The 18,017-nt window shown below is 38.7% G+C and overlaps 1 protein-coding gene across 4 annotated transcripts in view; it reads left to right on the forward strand.

Moving 5' to 3' along the window:
• Positions 1-1,583: 1,583 nt before the first annotated feature.
• Positions 1,584-18,017, forward strand: part of Kpna5 (karyopherin subunit alpha 5) — a 46,263-nt gene continuing 29,829 nt past the window's right edge. The window contains exons 1-7 of one of the 4 annotated variants that reach the window (XM_036168784.1): positions 1,584-1,767; positions 7,211-7,344; positions 8,912-9,013; positions 9,140-9,239; positions 13,077-13,171; positions 15,437-15,568; positions 17,273-17,361. In XM_036168784.1, coding sequence (XP_036024677.1) covers positions 1,764-1,767; positions 7,211-7,344; positions 8,912-9,013; positions 9,140-9,239; positions 13,077-13,171; positions 15,437-15,568; positions 17,273-17,361 — 656 coding nt within the window. In that variant the 5' untranslated portion in view covers positions 1,584-1,763. Of the gene's footprint in view, positions 1,768-1,818; positions 2,215-5,811; positions 5,924-7,210; positions 7,345-7,667; positions 7,745-8,911; positions 9,014-9,139; positions 9,240-13,076; positions 13,172-15,436; positions 15,569-17,272; positions 17,362-18,017 lie in introns of those variants that run through there. The other 3 variants (XM_036168783.1, XM_036168785.1, XM_036168786.1) reach the window with 3 other exon arrangements.

Genomic DNA, 18,017 nt, shown 5'->3' on the forward strand with positions numbered 1-18,017 from the left:
CTACCTCTCTCTCTCTCTCTCTCTCTCTCTCTCTCTCTTTTTAAATGCAGGAATAAGGAAAGAAGCAAAACAAGGAAAGTGGAAAGCATGGAATTCAACAGTAATCTCCATCTACCTAAATGAGGCAGGAAATGTGAAGAGGAATTGAGATTACGGTTACCAGACTGAGGATCGCAGCTTACCAACACCTAGATCTGGCCCCCTATTCTCAGTAAGTTGATTAAAAGAGCCAAGTAAATAATGACAAGCATGAAAGGGGATTTATTCAACGTGGCCATATTGGGGAGGGAGACAAAGAGATCCTCTGACCTCTCACGTCCATCTCTGGGATCTTGACTTGAGGTAGTATTTGAAGACAAGGCCAGAAGTACTCACGACTCCTCAGTCCGGCTATGGCACGCCCCTTTGTCCACCATTGTTTCAGCTCCAAGTCTGTCCTGCAAGGTTATCTGACAAGTTGTGACTCTTTCAAGACACAGGTTCCTCCCTGGCTGCCCCACCCGTGTCAGCCATTCCTTTGCCCAACAGGAGATTGCCAGAGACATTTTAATTTTGTGGGATTATACTTCTAATAGTCTGGTAGGCAAAGGATGCAAGTGTATCTTTAGAATGTGTTGGCCAGACAGGCTGCTCGCCTTATCAATATTTGAAAAGTCTTATCCAGGTTCCTTTTGTTAAGCTTCCCTTCTCGGTTACGCATATGGGCAGTCAAAGAATCACTTTGTAGCTCTTCATATTTCAGTTACCAGACATAACTGATTTAGCTACTCTAGTACCTTGAAAACTTCTTCGTGGCAGGAACCATGGTATTTACCTTGCGTCCTCGGAGCTTAGCGTTACATGTGGGCCTCAGTTGGCCTCCTCCACTACTGCTTATAGCTCTTCAGGGTGGATTATGGGGCTCCTGTGAGTTGGCTATCATTTATAGAGTACTTCATCTGGAGTTAATTCTTGCGTTGATAGGAAACGACATTTGTGGAAAACCTTCAGGTGTTATAGAAAATTATAAAAGAGGGCAAATTCAAAACTGGGAAGAGGCATTCTAGAGGCCGAAGCAGGAGACTTGTAGGTGGGTAGGAGACTATTTCCGAGCTACATGATAGTCAGCCAGGGCTATACAACAAGACCTGTCTCATGATTAAATTTGAAAGATTATTTCTTAAGCTAGACACACACACACACACACACACACACACACACACACGCACCCTCGCACGCACAAGCACATCGCAAGACGATTGTAAAGCTGAAGAAGGCAAAAGGCTGTATGTGACTTTTCATGAGCCTTGAGTTTTTGTTTTGCTTTTTAAAAACCAGTTCCGGTGCTAGATCCCGGATAGTTCTTGGGTCCTCCGAGCACTCTCAGACTAATAGTCTAGAATGGAGAGGTAGATGAACGAACGGACACAAGACAGCTCGCCGGTGCAGGCGCAGCGAGGACTAGTGACACTCTGCACACGCTGCTACAACCTAAGGGCTCAACGCGGGCAAGCTGCAGGACGCGGTCCTTCCACCCGCTGAGCGGCCACGCCCCTCTGCCACCAAGCTGGCTGCCACGCCCCCTCCGCCGTGGCCGGCGAGAGCAAGGGCTTCTGGGAGCCGCCGGCTCAGGGTCTGAGGAAGGGGCGCTGGAGGCGGCCATCTTGGGTGGCTTCCCGGATTGCTGCGAGCCGCGGCCGAGGCGGAGCGCCCACCCTTGTGCCGTCCGCGGCCGTGGTCACCGCGGGAGACTGCAGGTCGGGCCTCGGGCGGGGACCGCGTGCATGGGTAAGTGGGAGTGACGCAGGCCGGCGGGCCGCGCGAGCGCGGGGCCGGGCAGGGTTCGGGGGGCGGCGACCCGCGCCTCGCGGCGACCCCCGGAGGCCCGCGGCTGTGGGGGGCGTGGCCGCGGGCACGCTGCCCCGCCGGGCTCCCGCCCTGCTGCTCGGTCGTTTTCCGTACGCCGTCTTCTTCTTCTTCTTCTTCTGGTCATCCCGGTGTGCCGCGGCTGTCACCGTAAGGACCTGCCCCACTGCCTTCAGGAGGGACCGTCCGTGCTGCACCCCAGCAGGCGCCTCTAGCCCTCCGTCCCAAAGCCAGCCACCCTGGGTTCCATGCTTCCTTCTCTCTGTCAGCTGGCTTCCCTGTTTCAAGATGAAAATGTGATGCATAATGGGTGGAGAGATGTGGAAGCTATGAGAGGGCGTAGCGAGAGGTCAACTGTGACATTTACACGTGAGCTTTTTCTACGTATCAAAAACAAGAAGGGGAAAAGACTAGGGGGTTCTTGACTTGTCTCCCAATGATGACGGCTAGTGTTTTGTAGGAGAAAGGGTTGCTGAAGGGAGGCAGGAAACTTGGCTTCACACCGAAGTACTGTGTGTTTGGTCGCTGGGGCTCAGAGTTGGGACTCTCCTCTCTGTTCGGGCTTGTCATTTTCTAACGAGGTGTGCAAGCACAGAAAAATGAAATTGCATTAATAAATATCAGAAAAACAAAAGACCCTTGGAAGTTCAGATTCCAGTGATGTGCTTAACTTCATCCAGTGTGGTTTTTGTAAGAAGTGGATAAAAATAAGTTTATGAATGAAAAAAATTATGAATGAAAAAAAAAAAAGAAACAGAAACAAAACCCAGTTTGGCAATTTTCATATGTCTGAATAGCATTTCTTATATTTAAATTTTTTTTTGTGTGTGTGTGAAATTCAAGTCTTTGAATTTTAGTCCTTAAGGAACTTATTTTCCAGCTAATTAGATTTCTTTGGGTGAGATAACACAGTAAAGACAGTAAAGATACAGAAAGTATCAGTGAAGAAAGAAAATAATATATGTGTTCTTGGAGCTACATTTTATTTGGATTATACATTTGTTGATCATCTAAGAAGCATCTAGAATGCAAAAGTGTGGTGGAGAAGGGCCCAAAGTGACCCAAACAAATGTGAGAAGTAAGATTAGAACTCCTATTCAATTACATTTTAAGTTGATTCCTTGAAGAAAATGGCTAGTTTTGTAATTTTCACAATGGGATAATAATTAGGATAGTAACGCATGTATGAAGATAAATATTTGTTGTGGAATAGAATATTTGTTTATGTAAAAATGTGTTGCCTTTACTTGTGTTGCAGAATAATTGTTTAACTATATAAAGGTGTGTTGCATTTGTTTTGACTATGTAAAGATGTGTTGTTGTTTTACCTTGTCTGCTTAAGGCACATGATTGGTTTAATAAAGAGCTGAATGGCCAGTAGCTAGGCAGAGCAGGGATGGGTGGGGCTGGCAGGCGAGGAGAAAAGGGGAGGGAGGTCAGGCAGCTGGAGGAAGCAGGAAGGACAGTATGTAGATGAGGTAAACGAGCCTCAGGGCAGCACATAGACCATTAAAAAAGCTAGCTAGAAACCAGCCCAAGCTAAGGCCAAGCATTCATAATTAATAGTAAGTCTCCTTGTGATGATTTGGGGGCTGGTGGTCCAAGAAAGCCTGCTACAAGTATTGAAAAGGCTGGGGAGGTGCTAGGTAAGTATGAGGACCTTTTAATCCTCAACACCCATGTAAAGGCAGCACATAGGCTGGACATGGTGCACGCCTTTTATACCAGCACTTGAGAGAGAGGCAGAGCTGGGCGTCTCTCTGTGAGTTCAAGGACAGCCAGGGCTACAAAGAGAGACCCTGTCTTTAAAAATAAAGCAACCATGGATCCCGTTGCTAGGGTTGAGACAGGTAGGTCCATGGAGCTCCCTGAGGGCCAGCATAAATAACAAGCCACAGGTCCTTGTCTTAAGCGGATGACACCTCAAGGAACAAAACCTAAGGCTGACCTCTGGTGTTGACACATATGAGCATACACATACACAAGTAAATAAATATTGACGATGGATATATATTCCACATACATAAAATAATGTGTGCTCAGAAATCTTTAAATGCCAACAATCTAGAAAATGCCACGTATGTAGTTGAGAAAATTTAAAAAGATTTCTACAAATAGAGTATTATAGTAACTAATGTTGAGTTATTTCAGAAACTAGTTTTTTTCCCTTGTTTTTCTACGTTAGCCTAAGCTGTTAGTGCAATTAGAGAGATTTTTAAAAATACGTTTTCTTTTAAATTTATTTTAATTATTTTAAATTATTTATACATGGGTATGGATATGTGAGTGCAGGTGCCAGAGGCATTGGCTTCCTATGGAGCTCAAGTTATGGGGAGTTGTGAGCTGCCTGATTTGGGTGTTGCAAGCAAACTGTGGTCCCCTGTAAGAGCAATACACACTCTTAACTACGGAGCATCTCTCCAGCCTAAGGCCCCTAATATATAAAATAGAGAATGATGCATACATTGTTATTAATTAACCTTGATTTAACAATTTCTAATTACTGTTTGTAGGTTGACTTAGTTATTTTTCTATTGCTGTGATAAGACACCATTACCAAGGCAGTTTATAGGAAGGAAGAGTTTACTTGGGCCTTACAGTTTCAGAAGGATAGAGTTCATGACCGTCATGACAAGGACCTTGGCAGCAGGCCAACGGCGTGCAGTAACTGAGAACATCTTGAGACAGCCACAAGGCAGGAAGAGAGACACTGCGAATGTTCAAGTCTTTTGAAACCTCGAAGCCTGCCCCTAGTGACACCCCTCCTCCTGGTCCTTCCCAAACAGTTCCACCAACTGGGGACCCAGTCTCATTAAAGCACCACATAGGCATATGTGAACTGCTGAAACATATTAGACATGTTAAAACTGGGTTTTTACTAGCTGTGAATGTGTCATATATTCTGAGCATGTAGTTTACCACTAAGCTACACCTCCAATCACAAACAAACCGTCCCCTCATTCTTGAGTCCTTAGCCCCTTATGTTCTAATCTGAACTCTATTAGTTTTACTGTCTTTACCAGTGACCTCTGATTACCAAATCTGATGCCTGGTTTGGTACTTGGCTTGTTTTTTTTTTTTTTAATGAATCAGTGAAAGAGTAAAATGTATTTATGAGTGTAATGTCAGTACAACTCAGATATTTCTCCGGCTCCCCTTTCTTGCACTCACCCCACTCCCTTATTTTCTCTTATTCTCTTCTTCTCTGTCCTATTTCTTTTGGTTTCCTTTTCTTTTGCCCCTTTTCACTGAAATGTGAATACCATGAAGAGTTTTCCTGGTCACCTTTCTTTTTGTGGCTCTCCATGACATTGGATGATTAAGTCAGGACCCTTGCTCTATGTTTGACCTGTTTTTCAGCCATCTGTAGCTCGGAGCAGTATCCTAAAGCCAGCGCTCATCTGTTACAGCAGCTACAGTTGACACCAGCAGCATGTGCGCTGCGCTCGTTGACATTGCACCCGTTTTCTCCCCTTAACTCCTTCAGTTCTCTTCCATAGGATCAAGTTTGTCTGTCTGTCTCAGCTGGATTGTGGGAACCCTGTTTGTTTTTGTGTATAACTTGCCTGTCTCTTTCCCCTTGAGTCCTTTGTTGAGGTACACTGTATTTCTTACTGCTCTACGTTTATACCAGACTTCCTTCATATATTCTTTCTGTTTGAAATGTTTGTTTTTTTTTCCTTTTCCATCCTTTTACAGAGAGTAACAGTACAGCCACTCTGAGCTTCCTAAGGGACTGTTAACTTACTGTGCTCTCACAGGATTTAATGCATATAGTTTAGTGTACTTTATTGCTTGTACATCTGTAACTAATTAGTGCCTTATACTAGAGATGACAGGTAAATGAAAGCCTTTTCTGTTTACTTTTTTTTCCCCCCCAGGCAGAGTTTCTCTGGCTTTCCTGGGACTCTTATCTGTAGACCAGCCTGGTCTGGAACTCAGCGATTCACCTTCCTCTGCCTCCCAAGTATTGGGATTAAAGGCGTGCACCACCACTGCCAGGCAACTGAGTACAGTAGTTTCTGGTCAGGCCTGGGTATGTTCTTCAAACTTATCACAATAGTGTGTTAAGTAATCAGTAAGTATCTGTCACATTTAACTTATAATTGAAATACTGCTTTAGACTACTGTTTGTTTAGTCTTCATGTGTAAGCCCAGAATAGGTCATAACATGAGCATAAAATGTTCATATCATATATCAATGTAACATTACTATACTAAAAGGTTTATAAATTTCTGAATATGAAACTGATGTGTATTTCAAATACAACATTTCATATTTATGCTTTAAAAATACTCGTGTTTATATGTTTTGGTTTTTTGAGACAAGATCTCACTGTGTACCTCTCTGTGGCCTAGAACTCTCAATGTAGATCATCAGATCAGGCTTGGCCTGACAGAGATCCAACTGCCTCTTTCACAAGTGTTAACATTAAAGGCATGTGCCATCACACTCGGCTTTCAGTTGTTATTTTAAAATATGTTTGTAATAAAACTTTAGAAATAAAGTGTACAAACACTTCATTGCTTCAAAAGAACTAATTATTATAGAGAACTGAAAACTGATAGTACAGTCATAACACAATGACCTTCATGACCTTGGCAATGTCTTAATTAAGTGAAAGAAGCCAGACTCCAATATACTAGCAGTGTGCTTATTGGTGCTAACACCATTTTTTTTTTGAAAATGGGACTGTATAATACTGGCTGTTTCTTGAATTTGCCAGCAGTATAATTCAGAAGTTTCTTTTACCCAGATGAGTTTCCTGACAGTGATTGAAAGGTGTATGTCCTTCAGAAATGTTAACATACCACAAAGGGTAAAGCTGTTCAGTCTTGGTCTCTGTAAAATGAGGGTGATCAGTGTTTTTAGACCCAAATTTGTTACTCATTTAATATTGCTAATGTTTAGCTATGATTTGTTCCTGCCAAAATTTGTGTCCAGATTTTATCGGCAGTATAGAAGCCCTTTGGACCAGCAGCTTTGTCCCTTATCTCTTCTACAAATGCCCGTTGCCTTTCTGTTTCTCTGCTATGTATGAGTTAGCCTCCATTCCAAGTAGGGCATCTGCTGCACCTTCCTGGCCTCCAGATCTGTGAGCTGACCAAACCTCTTTTAAAAGTAAGCTGCTAGGGTCTCAAGTTTAAGGCATCAGGAAATGTGCTAAGAGTAAGAAATAAATACTAAAATATTTGGTCATTTTTCTCCAATATGATAGAGGAGTGAGAGAATGTATTTTTTAATCTCTACGTTTCAAAGTGGGTTTTATTGGTCTAATGTAATCAGTGAGCTTATATTTAGCTGCCTAGACTAAGCCTCTTACATTGTTTTGAGAGTTAACCTTATCTGTTTTCTTCCCTTAAGATTCAATGGCTAGTCCAGGGAAGGATAACTACAGAATGAAAAGTTATAAGAACAAAGCCTTAAATCCTCAAGAGATGAGACGGCGAAGAGAAGAAGAAGGAATACAACTTCGAAAACAAAAAAGGGAAGAACAGGTAGGAGTTCTTCTTAGATATTTAGTGTTGCTTAGCAGCAACACTAAATCCGTCCATCCATTCATCTAATCTGTACCTCATGTGGAGGTTTGCAAATTTTATTATCATTGATGTATTTTAGAAAATTTCAAATGCTAAGTGAGAAAATTGATTTGCTAACTCTGTTCTTTAATTAAGTCCCTGGAATAATATTTATAAATTCATTGATTAGAATTTTGTGCTTGTTAGTTACTGACTAGAATGATTTTCCTCTTGTGCTAATAAACATTTTGTTACCGTTATTTCTCCCCACTGCTAAAAATGTTTACCCTTGAATCACTTAGATCACCTCCAGTTTTCAGTATAGAATTTGTCCTCAGAAAACACATTACATGCATTTGTGGATTTCATAAGTCTTAAGGTAATTAGTGTCATTCTTCTGTTTTCATTTTATGCTTTCTATATTTTCTAATATATTTCTCTATTTCATAGCCTCTGTTTATACTTTGCATATGCAACATAAAGAATAGAGTCATTTAAGAGTACTTCTCAGCATTTTTCATTCCATTATGGATTTGGAAATATTTATAAGTAGCCCTTATAATAACAAATAATAATAAATAAGTAAATAGTCCTTCAATAACAAATTAAAAATGATATATGAAAAGAACTATTCAAAAAAGTTTAAGAAGGCCTGCTTAGAAATATAATAATTATGGTTTTTCAGCTCCTGTCTGCAGTATCTTGCAGGACTTACAAAAAACAAACAAGCAAACAAACAAAAAAAACCTGTTGACTAAAAATAGTGTGTATAGTCTGAAGAAGAGCTATATTTATTTAGTCATCAAAGCACCAGGAGGTATTGTTTGATTGTTTTATCTTTCTATTTTTGTTAAGAAGTACAGGGATAGTTTTCTTGAAAAATTGCTCCTATTGCTTTTTTGTTTTATTTTGTTTTAGACAGTGTCTCATGTAGTCCGGGCTGACCTCAGATTTTCTTGTAGCTGAGGATGACCTTGAATTCTAGATCTTCCTGCCTCTACCTCAGGTGCTAGGATACAGGCATGCATCACCACACTCAGCTTCCTATTGCTTGTTAATTGGCTATAGTAACTCTATAGCATGCTATTTATACTGTGTGATTTGCTTTTTAAATCAAGATTTCTCTTTTTTAAGATTTGTTTTTATTTACTATGTGTATGTCTGTGTGAGTGAGGATATATGCACATGAGTGCAGTTGCCCATAGAAACCAGAGGTATCAGGTGCCCTGGAGCTGGAGGTACAGATGGTCATAAGTTGTCTAACTTGGGTATTGGGAATCCAACGTTGGTACTGGGACTCTCACTCTGGTGCTCTGCAAGAGCTATATGCACTTCTAACCATAGAACCATCTCTCCAGCCCCTAATAAAAATTTTCTTAGAAAAATTCAACAGTTAGTAATCAAATAAAGAAATATATGCTTTTTCAAGTCCTGTAAAATGAAAATGTTTAATATATTGAATTATAAACATTGCTTTGTTTACTCATATGAATCCTATGAATGTTTTGGAAAACTCGGTCTATAAAATAATTTCTCTTTGTTGCAGTTGTTCAAACGTAGAAATGTCTCTTTGCCCAGAAATGATGACTGTATGCTGGAGAGTCCCATCCAGGACCCAGACATCAGTTCCACTGTGCCCATTCCAGAGGTATAGCCTTTACAAAACTGTGTTTGTACTGTGCTCCATGGTACTTCAGAGACAGGATATACATCAAATAATGTAATTAATATTCACGCAGAAATTGTTGCATGCTAATTTATTTTTGTGTTTTAGGAAGACGTGATCACCGCAGATATGATTCAGATGGTTTTCTCTAGTAATGCTGAACAGCAGCTGACAGCAACACAGAAATTCCGAAAGCTGCTTTCTAAAGGCAAGAGTGATTCCCAGTTCTTACTGACAGTACGCAGTTTGGTGAGAGAGTTGTAGTTTTTAAAGTTTGAGACACTTATTTTGTCCTTTTTAAAATCAGAGACAGGTCTTAATTTCTCTTTAAAATGTATTTTAGCCTGGTATGGTTGTGCACACCTTTTTTCATTTTGTTTTTTCCTTTGGGAGAGGGTCTCTATCTAACCTTGGCTAATCTGGAGCTCACAGGTAAGTCCAGATGGCCTCCAAATCATACAGGTAGGCTCACCTGCCTCAGCACCCGGCTTGGTTGTGTTTACCTTTGATCCCAGCACTTGGGAGGTGGAGGCAGGCAGATCTATGTGAGTTCAAAGCCAGCCTCGTCTACATCATGAGTTCTAAGCCATCCAGGGCTGCATAGAGATCCTGTCTTTAAAAAATATATATATTTTAAAGTATCATCTTTTAAAAAATACATTGTTAAACACATTGTAGAAAAAAATACAAATTGTAGAAGAATATAAAGAAGCAAATATAAAAATAATTGTGACCAAAAAATAAGGCTATAATTCCTTATAGAACTATTTTTAGACATACTTTTTATTTGTTCAGTTTTGACTTGGAGGAGACAAGGTTTTACCATGTAGTTAAGGCTGATCTCCAGATCTCCCTGCCTCACCTTCAGGTACATCCAGCTCTTTCATTGTTTGCTGACCATTTGGTGGTTCATATGGCCAATTTATTTATCCAGTTAATATTAGTATTGTTTCATATGTAGAATTTATAGAATTAGTCATTTGGATTGTAAGGAATTTTGAAACTGTTAAGATTTTGCAGATGACACTGAACCACCTACCTCAATTTCCTAAGAAAGATAAAATTGACTAACGTGAGGAGTGAATGAAATCTTGTTTGCTCAGCATGGATTCTAAGGGTTTTGTGTTTGCTCTCTTATGTATGAAGAGTAAGTATATTACAAACAGTTATAGGATAGCCTGGCAGGAGGGCTCAGTGGGTAAAGGCGATTGCCATAAAACTGTAACCTGAGCTTGATCCCTAGAACTTGTGTGAACTGATTCTCCTCCCAAGTTAACCTCTGTTCTTCATGTGTATACAGTCACTTGTGAACAGGTACACACACACACCACATAGAATAAAAAAAGTGGAAATGTTTCATAAGAGAAAAGTTATCACATAGATTTTATTAATAAATACATGTAACTTTTATATCTCATCCTTCGTCTTCCAGGAGCTCAGCAATTTTCAGAAATACTTATACAATCAAGAGTGACTTCTTTTAATCATTGCATTTTAGTATATTTTAAGTTAATGTTTATTTTACATGATTCAAATTTTTTCATTATATTCTCTTTGAAGATTTGTTTTTGATACATGCATAGTGTCAAACTGATAGGATTTCTGTAGATTATGTTTGAGAATTTTGAAGTTGCTCTCAATTACTTTTCTACCACATCTTATCATTATTGAATTTATTTTCTTTAAACTAAGAACGTAGTTAGAAGGAGTTTAAGTAATCTTTCCCTTTTGTGATGTCAGTCTTTGAGGTGAGACTCTTCTAGTAAGAAGACTTTATCTTCTGTAATTGTTCAAACTGTCGTATTTGTATTAAACTTTATATGCCAATTATTTTCACTGTTTCTTCTTAGTAGATGTTAACCTAAGTTAGACATAAAACGCATAATAAATGTTTCCTGACAAATGTCTCTAGGATAGGAGAATATTGGACTTACTCTATTTTTACTTAACCTATAGTATAGGAACGTGGGAAGGCAGCTGAAAGTAGAGCTGTAAGCAGAAACAGCAGGGAGTTAAGGAGCATTCTAACTATTGCCAGTAAGCAGACTTAAGTGTGCCATTGGCTCCTGCATAGCCGCCCATTCAATCCAGTGTGGATTCAAATCAGATAATAACCATTGCTAAAATCCCCTTACCTGTCTCCCTCTCATAGCCACTCCTGTAAATGTACATCATGGGTTACACTTCCATTGCAGCTTTACTAAATTTCCCCCAAACTCTTTGTTTTCACTACTGAAGCATGTATTTTCCTATTTTGCTTATGTTTAAATTGCCAAAGTATCTCTGAGTCTTATTTATGATACTCATCACCTTTATAAACTTATGTAGACTCTTTTTTTTTGTTATGTATTATTAACAGCAGTTCATGGTGTGTGTTAAATTAGCTGGTAATTCTAGTGCACTTTAGTTGAACTCTTTTGGATGGAGTAATAAACTGTTGCTTTGAACTTTGCCAGAAGAGGCTGCATCTGTGTTCTGATATAACTGACAGGTCTGTGTCTGTGTTGATCTGTGGACACTAATGTAGCTGGTGGTTCAGTGTCCGTTTCTCACTGCCTTCTAACCACACATCCTATGTTTTCATCTCCTATCTTATGGCCTCTGTCCTCAAAAAAATTTTTTTTTTTAAAAAAGGAAAGTTTAGAGTTTTCCAATAGAAAAAGAAAAAAGGTGAAGCTGGTAACCCTACCCCTAAAATTCTGAGACTTTGAAAGGTAGAGGGTAGAAATGTCTACTAAGGTTTTGTAAAATGGGGAGGGTGGACATTTTGGAAGTCTGGGCTTTTATTAATAACACATGGAAAAATGTAATGGACATAGTTTTGTCAGCGTTGCAGAAGTCACAGGGAGAGTGAGAGTTCTTCTGTCATGGGACTTGTTGAAAGGTGTTTCAGTACAGTCAGGTTGAGCAGGATAGGTGTGTGTGACTTGGCTATGCTTTATAAAAAAGTTATAAAAACAAGTGCATCTAATATACACAAAGTATGGTGTGGAGCATAGGAGAAAAGAATGCAGTTGAGGAGGTTTGTGAAGTTTTATAAGTGGTAATAGTAGGTAAAATAGGTACATTTCTATGAAGAGAATAGAAGACTTATAGGACACCAGCCTAGAAGCTGCGGAACCCCTGAGGCACTGTTTATTGAAGCAGAGGTACAAAAAGATTTCCTTGTATGTAGCTGGTCAGTACTTGAAATACATTTGTTTGAATTTTACATCAATTACAAGAGGATTTATGATTCTCAAAAGTCTGCATTTCATGAAAAAAGTCAAGATTTTTAGATAATCTAATAGCATTACTATAAAAAAATAATGTCTAGACAGAACAAAATCTTGACTAAGGTAAGTGAGTGATATTATGACTAGTGAGGGAACATCCTTGGAAATCAAGGATAGTGCTATAAGGATTTAGTGGGGACTTTCTCAGTCTGTATTGTGAGTATTCTCCCATTTTGTAAGGGTGATCTCTTAAATATATTTCACATTAGAAAGTATATTTTAATTTCCTTCATTGCAGTTAATGAAAAGTAGAGTTTGCTTTGTGGAAGTACTGCAGTAATGAGAGCATTTATCTGCAGTTATAGCCAGCTAAGAGCTTACACTTAGGTCAGCGAGACCTAGGGAAACTCTCCTATGTCGTCTGTGATAGTTCCATTACTTCCAGTCTGTTAAAGTCACCTGGGGACGGGCTTCTGCGCATGCCTGAGAGGGACTGTCTTGATGACCTTAACAGAGATGGGAAGAGCTGCTCCTGTCATCAGCACCATCCCGACCATCCCGACTGCATGGACTGTACAGATGCAGAGCTGAACCAAGTAGAGGAGGCTTGTTGCTCTCTCCGGGTGAAGCATAACCACTTGCTTCCAGCCCTGCCAGTGTGACTGGCTTCTCCGCCATAATGGACTGTGACAGACTTCTCTTCTAAGTCTTAGTCAGGATATTTTATCACAGCACAAGGAAAAGGAACTAGGATACCATGTCGCATGAAGCGGGCGTCAGTTCATTGTCTTTCTCTGTCTATGTAACAACCTTTCTTTTTTAAATCTTAGAACCCAATCCACCAATAGATCAAGTTATACAGAAACCAGGAGTTGTGCAGAGATTTGTGAAGTTTCTTGAAAGAAATGAAAATTGTACTTTACAAGTGAGTCTGAAGTTTTCTTTCTTAAACTTCTAGAAATGACTGAGTTTCTAGTGGAAATGGCTTCAGTGCTGACTATATTGTAAGCATTCATTAAATACTTGACAATAAAGAAAAATATAGGTATCACTCTTGGCTAAGGCATGGCTACACTGCTAGTTTCTGTTAGGAATTATTTTATTGAACAGTTTCAGGAAACATAAAATCATAGTAATACTAATGAAATTCTATAGTATCAACCTTTTTAAAACTCAAACTAAAGTGATTATCTCATTATTAAACTTCTTTATTTCTTTCTGAGACAGGGTCTGCCTAAGTAGCCCTGGCCTTAAATTTACAGAGTTCTGCCCGCCCCTGGTATGTGGTGGAGTTAAAGGCATAAACCACTACATCCAACTCTGTTGGGTCTTAAATAACTGCTTAAAATGTTTTTAGCTAATCTTTTTTTTTTTTTTTTAGCTGAGGATCGAACCCAGAGCCTTGCACTTGCTAGGCAAGTGCTCTACCACTGAGCTAAATCCCCAACCCTCTTTTTTGTTTTTTTAAAGAATAAATTGGTATTACTTACAAAAAATATGAACAAAGTTAGATCTGTTTTTCCTAGGGAGCATTATCTCTGAACCCAGATATGGTTATAATCTCCCAAATCATTTGCTGCTGTTTGCCAACATTTTAATATTATAAAAAGAGATTACATTCTCTCACTTTGATGTCTTTATATACTCTAGAATCAGACTTATGTTTTAGAATTTGGAAATCAATGCTGTTGTCAGTAGTGAAGATTGTTGAGACACTGTTACTGAAATTGCAACTGAGAGTAGTGGTCCACTTGTTTGGGAAAGGCCCCATTTTAGGCCTAAGCAAAAGAATATGTAATACGTGTGAATGTGAAAAACTTGTTTAGACTTTCTAATCAGAGTCTCTGAGGAAAAGGCTACTTTATTTTCAGGTCAGTTATTTTGAATTAGAAGTAATAGGATTTAGTTTCTGCTTTATATAAGCTGTGAGTACAGACTGAAACTCAGGTCTAAAATATTTATTATTATTTGGCCCTTTATTTCCAGTGAATGAAAGAAGAAATAAATGGTAATAAATAAGTAAAATTATTGAGTGCTAACTTGAGAGCCAGGCATTATATAAGATGTAAGTCCAAAATTAAGGCATTGTTTCTGCTTACAGAAGTTTGCTGTCTTGTAGGAGGTAAACATACCGAGAGGTAGGAAGTACCCCCGTATGCTTAACATTACAACAGAACTGTGAGAGAAGTGCTCTGGGGAACACAGGATGGAGCAGTTGACTTGGGATGAAGGAAGGAATAGTTCATGAGAGCACAGCACGTGTAAACAGTGTGGTGTGTATGCAAGAACATCGAATCTTTCTCTGATTCTGATGAAATTCACTAGTGTAATTTGGGGATAGCTCTATACTGTTATCCAAGTGGGTATTTTTCTGCTAATTCAGACCGTTTAAGTTCAAACGAGGTTCCTGTGGGACACATTGTCCTATAGGCAATTTTTATTAGGCATGCACACATTTTTAAAATGTGAGGTAGATATGAGGCTTTTAAAAACTAGGGGACATCAAATGAACATTTTTATCACATCAAAACAATTGTCATTACTACCACACAATACAGTTGTGTTTATATGTGTGGCTATGTTGCTCATGAGTGCCAGTGCCCTCCGAGGTCAGAGGCATCACATCTGGAGTGACAGGCAGTTGAGAGCCCAGGTTTTGGTGCTGGCCATCACATGTGGGTCTCCTGTAAGAGCACATGTGCTCCTCACCACAGAGCCATCACTCCAGCTTCTCCCACCTTTAAAGTCATAGCTGTGCACTCTAGGCTCCGCAGGTCTTCAGTAGGTTGTGACTTTTCCGGTCTTCATGAATACATTCTCCTAAGGGATATCAAGGAGAAATTTGTAAACTTGGAGTTGCTTTCCATGTGTTTCCTTATTTACAGCTGATGAGGGCTAGTGTCGCCATTGATATTAATTACAAATTATTTCCTCAGGGTTTTTTTTCCTTAGTCTTTCAGAGGTTCTGCTGTGTGAAAAATTAGCAAAAGTAATAAAACCTACATGTTGAACAAACACCTAAATGTCTGGCATTCTAATTTTTATGTCCTTAAATGAGGTTGGGGTGACATGATCCCCCAGGAAACAAATAGCGTTTATGAGTTTTTCACTCTGTAAGTAGTATCACTATTTTTTCTTCTCTTGTGACATTTCCTTTATGCTTTCTTTTATTTTACTTTTTGTTCCTTAGTTTGAAGCTGCCTGGGCATTAACTAATATAGCCTCTGGAACTTTTCTGCATACCAAGGTAGTGATTGAAACTGGAGCTGTTCCAATTTTTATCAAACTTCTCACGTCGGAACATGAAGATGTGCAGGAGCAGGTAAGTTTCTAACTCATGCCCCATGTTGTATGTAGAGATTTAAATTTTCTCTTGAAAATACTACTTGTAATTTTGACCTTCACTTTGACTCATTTTTGTTCCTAATTTGCCCAACATTTATTTAAAATACTTTAATTTTTTTGACTCTCAGGTTAGAAGTGGGAGAGAGGACTACTTTAGCCATAATTCTGGGTTTTTGATGAGAACTGGGCTCAGCACAGGATCTACTGTTTCTCTTTATGATAGAGCACAGTGAGACATAAAAAGGAGTGCGTCATGGATGCCTGCAAGGCTTACATCTCGGATGCTCGGACTCATTCTCTGCATGTACAGGGCATATCTTACTGTTTCTTGAAAATATTGTATTACTTCAAATTGAAGCATTTTAATAGATTTCAGTAGTACATTTTCAAAGTTTTTTTCTAAGAGAGAAAATCTGATAATGTGATTAGACCATCCAAAGAAATTCAAGTTTTGGGTACTCTTGTTTTTGCTCTGCATGTTCATCTGTTGCTGTCCTGTTCCATTCTTCGTTTAGTTTCATGAAATTTTGTATTCACTTATTGCTATTATTGGAAGGTTTTCTTATGAGGTTACTCTTCCAAGAAAATGTTACTAATTATCCAACACAAACTCATTTTTTCAATCATTCATTATTCAGTCCTTAATTGTACATTTGCTATTTCTGGCTTGCTAGTGTTAATAATATAGTTGTAAACATCATTATGTATTGGTTTTTATGTGCTTCTGGTTCTGCTTACAGAAGTTTGCTATCTTGTAGAAGGTAAACATACCGGATGTTTACCTTCTACAAAGCATATAAAAAAATATATAGCCCCACCAACAGAGAGAGAGAGAGAGTACATTTTTTAAGATAGGGTGACAAGGCTTTACTATATAGCCTTGGCTGACCTTGAACACAGAGATCTACTTGCCTCTGCCTCTTAGGTACTGGCTGGGATAAAAGGAACACATCACATCTGCTCCCCTCTTGATAATACTATTTCGGATAGTAAGAATTATCTTTAAAGTAAGTTTTTCCTTGTCTTGTTTTAATTTTTTTTAAATTTTAGGTCTCAAGTAGATGTTAAAAATAATAATTCATGTTTTAAATTCTAAAATAAGACCTTCCAAGTTGAAAACATAATATGCTTTTGTATTTCCATGAAAACTTTAAAGTTAGACTATGATAAAATGATAATTTTCATTTGAATAGTTTCTCATATAATTGAAATTTACTACCACTTACTTTTAAAACTATACTAAATTGATTAATCTTAAATAAATACTAATTTTCATCTTAGTTATTGTTTATATTTTGTCCATGTATTTTCTCTCTTATTTAAAAATCAGTACCATTCTACCTAGAATATTCTTGGCAGAGGAGCAAATCTCTAGTATAAGTAATGAGAAAATTTGCTAGATATATTTTGTCTATCTTGGTAGATTCAGAATAGACAGACTCGTTCAGCTCTCTTTGAAGAGTATTGAGAGATCACTGGAATGTGAGGGAAACTTCTTAAGTGCCCTTAACTTAGGATTTAAAATACTATAGCATTGCATTTGAAATTTTCCTTTCCCATTTCCTTGGCTTTGTTTCTCACATGTTCTTGAAAACCATGGTTTTGTTGCTTTACTAACACTCTTAGCAGAGAGTGTCTGGCTTAGGACGTTGTCTTAAGAGCACTATTTTATTTTTCTCAGGCTGTTTGGGCACTTGGTAACATTGCTGGTGACAATGCAGAATGCAGGGATTTTGTTTTGAATTGTGAGATACTTCCACCTCTTTTAGAGTAAGTATTTTGTTTCAGTTTATCATAATTAAGTTAATTTTACATTTGGAAAAGAAAGCTATATCTCCTCCATTTCTATATAACAGTTAAATTCTCAAACAATGTTTTATTTTGTAGTTTTTACTTATGATTTGCCAGGCCTAAAGTTACTTGAAAGTAGGTAAAACCAGGAAAAAAAAATCAAATTATATTCTTTTTTAAAATGTCTTTTATGATGCCAGGAAGTGGTGGGGAATGCCTTTAATCCCTGTACTTGGGAGGCAGAGGCAGGTGGATCTGTGAGTTTGAGGCCAGCCTGGTCTATAGAGCAAGTTCCAGGACACCTAGGGGCTACACAGAGAAACCCTGTCTTGAAGTGCACGCACACACACAGTCTTCTGTGTTCTCTTAATTTGCACTTATTAGTAGTCATCACTTACTTAATGCCTTTAGTGCTAAAGTAATTCTGACAAGGACATATACTACTGTATAATATAATAACATTTAAATGGTCCCATAGCAGGAATGTTTTTTTTTTAAGATTAAAAATATGTATATATTGTGTGTGTTGTGTGTGTATTTGGGGACAGGGGTGTGTGCACATGACTGCACTTGTCCGTGGAGGCCAAAGGAGGGTGTCAGACTTGAGAAACTGGAGTTAAATATGGGAAGTTGTG

The sequence above is a fragment of the Onychomys torridus genome, chromosome 19, assembly GCF_903995425.1.
Source record: "Onychomys torridus chromosome 19, mOncTor1.1, whole genome shotgun sequence".
NCBI classification, from domain to species: Eukaryota; Metazoa; Chordata; class Mammalia; order Rodentia; family Cricetidae; genus Onychomys; species Onychomys torridus.